Raw genomic sequence first — 10,724 nt, forward strand, 5'->3', positions numbered from 1 at the left:
ACCCCCACCCTCACCTCCACCCATTACCAGCAGCAAGATCTGCCTGCTGTGACCCATGAAAAAGCCTGGGAGAAGTAGTTTGCATAGGACAGTCACTTAGCACCAAGGCCCCCTCTGCCTCGCTGTCCCACCCCGGATGCTGAAGCTAATTTGGCAGTGCCCCTGTGGAGATGATTTGGGGAGGGCTCCCCCATGGCACAGCTCACCCTGCAATCCATGCTCCTCTTCTCCAAAATCAACCCCATCCCATCACTCATTCCCCACCCCAACCTCCTCCCACATCCAGCCTCTTTCCTTCCCCTAAATCAAACCCCTCCAAAGGTGTCTCATCTCCAAATCAGGCCCTCCAACAAAAACCAAGTTAGTCTCCCCCTGGCCCTCCCCACCAACCTGCTAGGAGCTGGGTCAGACTTAGGGATGGAGGAGGCAGCTGCTGCTGCTGCCACCCAGCCAAACCCAGCCTTACTTTGGCTGGACAGGAAAGGAGAAAGCTGGAGCCTGAGGCTAAGAGTCAGAGTAGGCAGGTCTCCCTTGCACCCCACAGCTGGTGCTGCAGGGGAGAGAAACACTCTGTGGGGGGATACACCTAGGCAGAGCACCCATACCCCTTCATTTAAGACCCTCTCCAGTGAGCTAGGACCACAGCACCCTCTGCTGGGCTGAGGGGTAATGCAGTGACCCCATTCTGCAAACCCAGACCAAACCCCTTGTTTTGTTGTGAACCCTTTCCAAGTGAGGGGGGCCCATGCAATTCCATAGCAAGAAGAGAGAATTCCTGCTCTCCAGGCGCAGTCTGGGGCAGCACAGTGAGCCGAGCCGCAGCGAAGGAACAACACCCACAGAAACATTCTAAGATGTCCTTTTATTAAAATGTGCGTCACTGTTTTGTGTGGCGGCGTCCTTTGCAGTTCTCCAGCTGTCAGAGAGTTTCGGGTGACCAGCTCGGTGGTCTCAGCACTTGAGCCCAACTTGGGGAACCGTTAGGTGGTCCGTGGCCTCTCGTTCCCGCCCATGGCAATGTAAACGTCAATAGGAACGTTCGGCAGGGTCAGGCAGTGGCACCCAGGGCATCTTCTCAGCTGCCTGCGCAATGAGAGAGAGGGGTTAGTCCTGTTTCCCAGGAGAGCTGTGCAAAGCCACAGATTGAGCCCCTCAGCGTCACAGGTGCATGGTTGAATAGCCACCTGCCATGAGGGGTACAGATCCCGAGAGCCCTAGGCCAGCTGCCCAGGGATCAGAACCTATCTGGCTAGTTGAATATACTCCACAAAGGGTCCTTCAGTGCTCTTGTCCTCCTCCAGCTTTATGCAGGGAGGGAAGATTTAGGAGGATAAATTTCTTCCCCTCATATCCAGCTTCTCTGTCAGCTGCTAGCAGCCTGGAGCAGTAATTGAAGGCCACTCTGGAATTTTCTGCCTTAGGAATCTTCTGGGAGAAAAAGGACAACCCCCCCCCCCAATGCTCCCCTTAACAAGGGCCCTGAATGCAGAAGTCAGCCCTAGATAGGATGCAGGTCCTGCACAGAGACCATGTGCCTGAAGAGATAACAACCAAGGGGTCACGGCCAAGCCCTGATGGTTGGCAATCAGTGGGAGGAGGCCAGCGCTGGGCAGTAATGAGAGAGCCTCTTCCAGGCGGCGATCTCAGCATGGTGATGGCCCTCAGCCCAGAAATGCCCAACCTGGGCCATGTCCTCAATATTATAAACTAGTAAGAGGCAAAGTGCACAGTAGAGTCATAGATGTGTTACGGGTTCCAGTGGAACTGCTTGTTTCCATAGAGATGGGGTGCTAATTACAGTATTGGTTGTTGTCCAGTGATTAAAGACCTGGCCAGTAGAGAAGAGGGTTTCACTCATGATCCATCTGTTAAGTTTACAGACCGAGCCAGGCAAAAAAAATTGCACAACATTTTTTTTGGTGCTAAATGCGCTCCTGTGACACTGAACTATTTTGTGACTCCCTGTGGATTTCACCCCGATGCCGGAGTGGGAAGAAATAGAAACCATTTCAGACAAACCCAGCTGTTTTGTTTCGACATTTTCTGAATGAAAAGGTTTAAACTTTTCAGTTCAAAACCACTTTTCTCTTCAAAATGTCCTGTAATTGCATTTTAAATGATCACACCTGGTAAAACAGGGTCAGTATCAAAACAAAACTTCTTGTTTGACCCAAAACAGTTTGTTTTTTACTTTGTGGAATTACCAGCAAAGCAGAAAATTGGTTCTGCACCCAGCTCTCTTCATAAACGGACCCTCTGGCCCACATACCCCTCACTAACCCAGCAGCCTCTGCCCGATTTGTCCCCCACTCTGCTCCTCACTCTAGCTGAGCATCTCTCTGCTTGCTGCAGCCTATAGAGGCCACTGCATTGTAGCCCCAATTCCCCCAGAGGCACCAGTTACGGCAGGAGGTGGGTTTGATTTTCCCCTTGTCCAGTCAGCTATAAGGAGGGGAGAGGCAGGGCCAGAAATTCCACCAGAATGAAGTGCAGCAGCAGCAAGCAAGCAAACCTTGAGGTACAAGGCTTGCGCCCTAGGGAGAGCTAGAGGGTACAGCCCTGTTACAGCGCAGGGAGGTCTGGCTTTGAGTTAATTATAGGGAGGTGCCTTGGCCTCAATAGAAGTGTCTGACTCCCCAGCCTTCGCTCTCTGATGGAGGGGAGGCAGCAAACCAGTTTCCTCATTTTGACTTTATTTAGGGCCCCTGCCTCAGCCTCATTGTACAGGATTCAGCCCACAGTTGCCTAAAGTCATCCCTGGGGCCAAATCAGATGCCAACAAACTCTTCTGACCAACAGGCTCTGAGTCTGGCTGCATATTCCAAGCCAGGCCGTGTGACAGCCTCAGCTTCTGGTGCCGCCCGGAATGGTTTCGCCAGCTGACAGCCATCCTAACCCTACGCCACAGGGAGCAGGTGTTGGGGGAGGCAGGTTTCCTTCCTTTTCCCTTGGGCACAGGGTGTGGAACTTGCTGGGACACTGAACTGGGGCAAGATGACTACGGCAGCAGCTTTTATCATCTCTCAAAGCCTGATTTGTAGAGATCACACGCCAGGGTGGGCCTGGAGAAAGAGGGGTGCAGTTCCACCGGCTCCTGAACGCAGCCCTGCAAGGCCTCAGCTCTCTGGGCTTATCCGTGGCCCTTTACAGAAGCCCAGCGTGTTCCAAGTGGAATAGGCTGGTGAGCCGGCCCTGGCAGGGACGCATCGTGGCGACCTGGAGGAGGTGCAGAGATTAGCGAAAGGGGGAGAGAAGAGACCACGGCTCCTATTCACTCTGCCCTCTAAAACAGGCACAAAGAGGGAACTTGGAAAGATTAGAAGGGCAACACACCTATTTCTAAGGCTTGAAAGCTTCACTTTCCCAGGAGAATTTGTTGCTGTAAGACATGGAAGCAGGAGGACCAGACCAGCCCAAAGGGGGGCCGTTCATAGCAACATCTAAGCACAGCAGCTGCCATTACAGCATCAAAAGGAAGGTTTAGAAAGTGCATCAGTGCTCATGCTTCAGAGCATAACGCGATTGCTAACTGGGGTCAGGAAGTAAGCATCTCACTCCCCCTGTATCGCTCTGGAGGGTGTCTGCCTTCCTCCCAAGCACTGGGCACCAGCTGACTCATTTGCTGTGCTCAGCAACGACAGCTGATGCAGCTGCCCTTACCTTGCTGCAGTGTGCTCAGTGGCAACTGGCTCCTGGGTCTCTGGAGCAGCTGCCAGGCTGGGAGAATCTCCGGCCTCTATGGGGAATCTCCGAGCTTGTGGGGTCTCCTGGGAGCTCATGTCCTAGCCCCAGACCTGTCTGAGTAAAAAAAGGACCAAGGTCAGAGTCTGTGTGACTGGGCACGGTGAGCCCACGATTTCAGGCCCACCCCTGCCCCAAGCTGCCACCTCCTTCTCTGGCCTAGGCTCACCTCTTGAAGGCTCAAGAGAGTTCCCAGGAATAAACCTGGCAGCCGGCAGTGCCTAGTGCAAAGGGCAAGATGTGATGGGGGCCAGTGGGAGGCACGGAGGCTGTTACATTGTGACACGGAAGGGCTGCTCTGACATCACAACACAACCCGTGAGTGACAGGGTACGACCTTCTCCCTTCTCCCAGGCACAAGACTCAGGCCCAGGCCTTCTTGCTTATCATTTATTATTTGGACTGCAGTGGCAGCTAGGAGCCCCAGTACTGGACCCTGTGCAAGGCACTGTACAAATACACAACAAAAAGCTAGGCCCTGCCTCCCCAAGCTTACAATCGAAGTATAACACAAGATTATGACCAATGGGGGAGCACGAGGAAACCATGAGACAATACTGGTCAGCATGAGGGGCAGCGGCATCAGCACAAAAGACTGACCTAGTTCACATCTAGGGCTAGTCTTGGGACAAAGCCCCACTGTGCTGTGAAGGTGAACGGAGGAACTGCCTCTGCCAGCCCCAGGTTTTCCCCCAAAAGGCTCTGGGTCTCATGATGAGGAGGGCTCTTCCCTGACCGTGCCCAGATTAGAAACGTATCTGGGGTTGATCTTTGCTCCCTCCTGGAAGCTGATCCCTGTGGGGATATAATGTGGGGTTCAGAGCTGGATTTGGGGTAGCCCCTCACCCTGGGCTCTTACCCTGTCCTGGAAACTGAAACTAAACAAATAAAGCCGTCTGGCCAATTTGTTTGACCAACCAGATCCATCTGATCAAACTCAGCTTGTGAGCTCTTTGAGACGGGGACTGTCACTTGTTCCATGTCTGTGCAATGCCCAGGACAAAGGGTCCCTAGAGAAAGGAAGCAGTGTTGCCTATTGGCTGGATCACTGGACTGGGTTTCAGAAGGCCTGAGTTAAACTCTTGGCTCTGCCACTAAGTTTCTGGGTGACCTTGGACAAGTCACTGCCCTTTTCTGCCTCAGTTTCCCCATCTGTAAAATGAGGTTCATTATACTGACCTTTGTAAGGCACTTTGAGATCTATGAAGAGTGCTAGATGAGAGCTAGGTAGTTTTGTTAAGCGCTATGTAATGCAAACAACAGACATCCCATCCCTTGTATTCATCTGAGGTCTGATCCCTCCCTCCCCCACCCTCAAATTCACTTGGATCCAGCCTTGAAAACTTGGTCAGAGCTGCACATTAGTGAATACAGCAGCAGGCTGGGGACTATTTGGGGTCCTTTCGTTATGCCAAAGCCTGTGTAATGCTATGCTATAGAAGTCCCTTACCCACGATCCCCGCCAATAGGTCTCTGGAGATTTATCCCATCGCTGCGCCTGGAGTGACTCGGTACAAGGTTGTGTGCAGGTTAAGTAACTGCCCATTTGGGGTGTTCAGCCCCCGATTGGTGCAAATCCAACGCCTTTGACCCATGCAACACAAGGTTACATCATAATAGGGGCTGAAAGTTTTAAAATGTCCTGCCCCAGCTGCCCCTGTCATCACGGGACTTTGTCTAGGCAGGAAAATGATCTAGTGCCCAGGGCTGCAACTCTTGCAGGCCCTGGTTAGGGAGAGAAGCAGAGCACAGAGATGTCATCTCCCAGCGTCTACAGGATGACCTGAGAGAATGACCAGTCCAAAATTCAGAGAGGAGATGGAGGAGTTTTTATTCTCCAATGGCTACCAGCTGGGCAAGACCATTGGAGAGGGGACGTACTCAAAAGTGAAAGAGGCCTTCTCAAAAAAGCACCAGCAGAAAGTGGCAGTTAAAATTATTGATAAGATGGGGGGCCCGGAAGGTAAGAGGCAGTTCTGGGAGACGGTTCTGGGTTAGACGGTTGAGGAATATTCTCGAAGGCGAGAAGGGACCACTCTGATCATCCAGTCAGGGGATAACCACTAAACATGAGCTCCCAGTGTGATGCTGTGCCCAAAAAAGCTGGTGTGATCCTGGGATGCGTAAACAGGGGACTCTCGAGTAACAGTAGGGAAGTTATTTTACCTTTGTATTTGGAACTGGTGCAGACGCAGCTGGAATGCTGTGTCCAGGTCTGATGCCCACAATTTCAGAAGGATGTTGATAAATTGGAGAGGGTTCAGAGAACAGCCATGAGAATGATGAAATCATTAGAAAACCTGCCTAGTGATAGACTCTTAAGAGTGCACTCCAGTTAGTTTAACAAAAAGGTTAGGTGGTGACTTGATCACAGTCTATAAGTACCTATATGGGGAGCAAATATTTAATAATAATGGGCTCCTTCAGTCTATCCGAGAAAGGTCTAACATGATCCAACGGCTGGAAGTTGAAGCTAGAGAAATCAGACTGGAAATAAGACATACATTTTTTAAGAGAGTAATGAACCATTGGCACAATTTACCCAGGGTCACGGTGGATTCTCCATCACTGACAATTTTTAAAACAAGTTTGGATGTTTTTTGAAAGCTCTGCTCTAGGAATTATTTTGGTGAAGTTCTCTGGCCAGTACCATACAGGAAGTCAGACTAGATGATCACAATGGTCCCTTCTGGCCTTAGAATCTATGACCTTCTCTGTAACACAGGCTAGAGAACTTCCCCAAAATAATTCCGGTTTGAACTAGTCGTCTTGTATTTTGCCAGGCATCAAGGTATTGGCGCACTTAACTGTGCATAGTACCAAATATCTCCACTGCTTTGCTTAGGGCCTACTTTTCTCTTTATGCAGAAAAACCCTCCGGAGGGGAAAAACTTACCTGAGAAGTACTGTGAGAATCTTCTCACATTGTTTTCCACATTATCTCATCAGCGGAGGAATGGTGACTTGCCACAAACTTTTCATTCCTACCAAATACATTTCAGGTTTCCCTACTGGATGTATTAAACCAGGGGTCGGCAATCTTCCAGAAGCGGTGTGCTGACTCTTCATTTATTCACTCTGATTTAAGGTTTAGCATGCCAGTGATACATTTTAGCATTTTTAGAAGGTCTTTCTATAAGTCTATAATATATAACTAAACTATTGTTGTATGTAAAGTTATAAGGCTTTTAAAATGTTTAACAAGCTTCATTAAATTAAAATGCAGAGCCCCCTAGTCCAGTGGCCAGGACTGGGCAGTGTGAGTGCCACTGAAAATCAGCTCGTGTGCTGACTTTGGCACGTATGCCATAGGTTGCCTACCTCTGCATTAAACTAAAATATAAAAGGTTGACTAGGAGGTGGGTTCCTAGGGGAAGCTATTCTCTCTAATTCACTTGGAGGATCTGCTGCCAGTATTTCTCAGACTATCCACTCTTCATCTTCCCACCAACTGGTGGATGGTGCAGTAGCTTAGTGGATGCAAAGGGGGCTGGATTCACTTAGATGGCTCTGATTTCCTTGTAGAACATATGTACAAAAATTCAGCCCAGACCCTTCTCTAGCCAGCTCACCAGGCTCGTAGGTTCGGGTAACCACAGTGCCTTTCAGATCACCTCCTATAGCACATAATGGTGTTTACTTGGCCAGATCTGTGTCCTAGACTAAAGCCACAATCAGATAAAAGATTCTAACAACTACACCTCCTCGCAAAGCGGAGTAAAACCATTAAAACAGGATTTTCCCTGTGGAAAGCAGAAAGCTGATAAGGGGCATAAGTTCTATAGTTTTGTTGTCATCGTTCATTAATCAATTGAAAGATCTGCTCTAGTTCAGCTACAAAAGATGAGGCTGGAGGCAGGAATCAGATGTGAAATCAATATGCAGGAGGTTGGTTGAGAAGATCAGAATTATGCCTTCTAGCCCTAAGATCTATGAAGCCAACTGAAAGTAATTATGTTACAGTGCTGACCCCGTGATCACTTTACAACCAGACAAGTTCCTAGGGTTCTGAATGGGAAAGCGCTTCCTTTTAGCCCTCGTTTGTGACAAACAGAGCCCCTGTCTCCACTGAATGACCAACAGCCCCAGGCACTGCAGAGATACCACATCCATGAAAGATGATACACACTCTTCTCGGTAGCTAGCAGCTCCCTTGAGATTTCCCATGCCTTGAATGAATGTCTTTTCTCTCTTCAGAATTTATCCAGAGATTCCTGCCTCGAGAGCTCCAGATCGTCAGGCGCTTGGATCACAAGAACATCATCCGGGTGTATGAGATGCTGGAGTCTGCGGATGGGAAAATCTACTTGGTGATGGAGCTGGCAGAAGACGGGGATGTTTTTGACTGCGTTCTGCAGGGAGGTCCTTTGCCCGAGAGCCGCGCCAAGGTGCTCTTCCACCAGCTGGTAGACGCGATCCGTTACTGCCACAGTTGTGGCGTGGCACATCGAGACCTAAAGTGTGAGAATGCCTTGCTGCAAGGCTTTAATTTGAAGCTGACTGACTTTGGATTCGCAAAATTGCTCCCAAAGAATCGTAAGGAGCTGAGTCAAACGTTCTGCGGCAGCACTGCCTACGCTGCACCCGAGGTGCTCCAGGGCGTGCCCCACGACAGCCGGAAAGGGGACATCTGGAGCATGGGTGTTATTCTGTACGTTATGCTGTGCGCTAGCCTCCCCTTTGATGACACCGACATCCCCAAGATGCTGTGCCACCAGCAGAAAGGGGTCTCCATTCCTGGGCACCTGGAGATCTCAGACGAATGCCAGGATCTCCTGAAAAGCCTCTTGGAACCAGACATGATCCTGAGACCTTCCATTGAAGAAGTTGGTTGGCACTCATGGCTGGCAAACTCCTGATAAAGACCATGTCACGCTCTCCCCAAATAAAGGGGACAGATTGCTTCCAAAATGCTTACATATATTTTAATGTTATGCTTGGTTTCCAGTCTATCCTTCCATCCCACCTCTTCTCCTCCTCCCAGTGCCTTATGCAGAGGATGGCTGGCCTGCAGGGGAGGATTGGGGGGTTGTTCCATTTCACACCTTCATCAGGGACTTTACTCATTCAAACAAACCACATGGTTTGAAGAAACATAACAGTGTTTGTGCTGTTTCCTTTGTAGCTAGGCACCTCAGTGAAGTGGGGAAACCTGGGATAGTGTCTGGCCACCTTCCCAAGACATCTCTAGTGATGGCACCTCCACAGAACACCCCAACTGAGAGGAGAGAGCAAGCAGAGAAGTTGGCTCCTCCATGCTGGGGGTGGGGGAAACATGGAAAGTTACAGTAGGGTTATGGAGCAACAAGGGGAAATCAGTGTGGAAAAAATATCTGCTCAACATCTTAGTCATCTATATACAAATGAAAGGAGTAAGGGGAATCAACAGGAGGAACTGGAAGCTAAATTATCACTTAATTTCCATCACAGAGACAAGGGGGGAGAAGTGTCATGACTGGAATAATGGTACAGAAGGGTACCAGGATAAAGGCAGTATTGCATTATATAGCAATGTATACACACTTGATCTGAGGTCCTGAAGGAGGTGAGAGGCAGACCAGTTGTGAGTCTCTGGGTAAAGATAGAAGGGGTAAACAATAGGAATGTCACAGCAGGGGTCTACTATAGACTACCAAATCAGGAGGAGGGGGTGGATAAGTCATTTTATAGAACAAGTCACAGAACTATCCAAAACACAAGACCTGGTAGTAACAGGAAACTAACTACCCAGACATCTGTTGGAAAAGTAACATGGCAAAACACAAAATTTCCAGTAAGTTCTTGGATGTGTTGGGCAGACCACACACTTTCAGAAAGCAGAGGAAGTAATCAAGGAGAGCCAATACTTGATTCTGACCGAAAGGGAAGACTTGGTAGCAAATCTGAAGGTGGAAGGCAGTGTGGGTGAAAGTTACTATGAAATGATAGATTTAATGGTTCTGTGGAAAGGAAGGAGTGAGATCAGCAAAATGAGGACAGCGGACTTCAGAAAAGCAGACTTTAACAAACTCAGAGAACTGATAGGTAAGGTCCCATGGGAAGAAAATCTAAGGGAAAAAGGAGTTCAGGGGGGCTGGCAGTTTCTCAAGGAGACAATATTAAAAGGCACAACTTCAACCTATCTCGAGGAAAAGGAAAAATAGGAAGAATAATAAGAGGCCAATACGGCTCTCAAAGGAGCTCTTTAATGACCTGAAAATCAAAAAGGAATCCTACCGAAATTGGCAACATGGACAAAATACTAAGGAGGAGTCCAGAACAATAGCACAAGCATATAGGGACAAATTCAGCACGGCAAAGACACAAAATGAGTTACACCAAGCAAAGGACAAAACAGGCAATGAGAAAAGAGGTTCTTTAAATACATGAGGAGCAAGAGAAGGATGAAGGAAAGTGTAGGTCATCTACTTACAATTAAAAACAAACTAGACAAACTGGAAAATTGTTCTGAATGGACTGTCCAGCCCGCTCCCAAACTAGACTCATGCCCAAAGCAGGGGCTGCCACTGGGCAGCAAACCACACCCAGACCCATTTCAGAAGGATGGCCACACGTGGCCCTGTAGGTGGTGGAAATAAAGACAACCCAACGCAGGCAGCTCATTGTGTAGAATTCCTTTAATTTCTGTTAACTGCAAGTCTGTAAAAGGTTCAGGAGAAAGTTGTCATTACAAAACTAACAGCTGTTAGAATCTCTCTTTTGCCCAGCTATAAAATGCTCCCAGGAGATGCAGTATAATTTAAAATAGAGAATATTGCACAAATAACCAAGAGGTTAATTAACTAATGAAAAAGAGAGAGTTACAAAGAGAAAGGCAAGCTCCACGCTTTCTCCCAGCTCCAACCTTGGGACATGAGCTTCCAGCTGGGAACCATACCTTTAAATGAGACTGGAGTATATACAAGGGGGTCCTCGCCAGGCACAGCACGAAGCACAAACGACATGGTCTCAGACACTTCCAGATAGACACCAGTCTCCTGGCA

At 48.9% G+C, this 10,724-nt stretch overlaps 2 protein-coding genes across 4 annotated transcripts; one reads left to right on the forward strand and one right to left on the reverse strand.

Annotated features, from left to right (window-relative positions):
• Nucleotides 1-843: 843 nt before the first annotated feature.
• FAM229A (family with sequence similarity 229 member A) lies at nt 844-5,638 on the reverse strand. Of its 3 annotated transcripts, none has more exons than XM_050932673.1 (3): nt 4,921-5,638; nt 3,661-3,798; nt 844-1,083 (listed from the first exon to the last, which is right to left on the reverse strand). In XM_050932673.1, exons 2-3 carry the CDS (start codon nt 3,777-3,779, stop codon nt 981-983), a joined length of 222 nt encoding a protein of 73 aa, XP_050788630.1. In that variant the 5' UTR covers nt 3,780-3,798; nt 4,921-5,638; the 3' UTR covers nt 844-980. The 3 variants fall into 3 exon arrangements, with proteins under 3 accessions (XP_050788630.1, XP_050788629.1, XP_050788628.1); XM_050932672.1 differs by having other exon boundaries at nt 3,661-3,794; nt 4,342-5,638; XM_050932671.1 differs by having other exon boundaries at nt 4,342-5,638.
• On the forward strand, nt 5,533-9,215 carry TSSK3 (testis specific serine kinase 3). The gene is made up of 2 exons (XM_050932674.1): nt 5,533-5,704; nt 7,939-9,215. Exons 1-2 carry the CDS (start codon nt 5,533-5,535, stop codon nt 8,598-8,600), a joined length of 834 nt encoding a protein of 277 aa, XP_050788631.1. The 3' UTR covers nt 8,601-9,215.
• Nucleotides 9,216-10,724: the final 1,509 nt, after the last annotated feature.

This window comes from Gopherus flavomarginatus, chromosome 22 (genome assembly GCF_025201925.1).
Source record: "Gopherus flavomarginatus isolate rGopFla2 chromosome 22, rGopFla2.mat.asm, whole genome shotgun sequence".
Lineage (NCBI taxonomy): Eukaryota > Metazoa > Chordata > Testudines > Testudinidae > Gopherus > Gopherus flavomarginatus.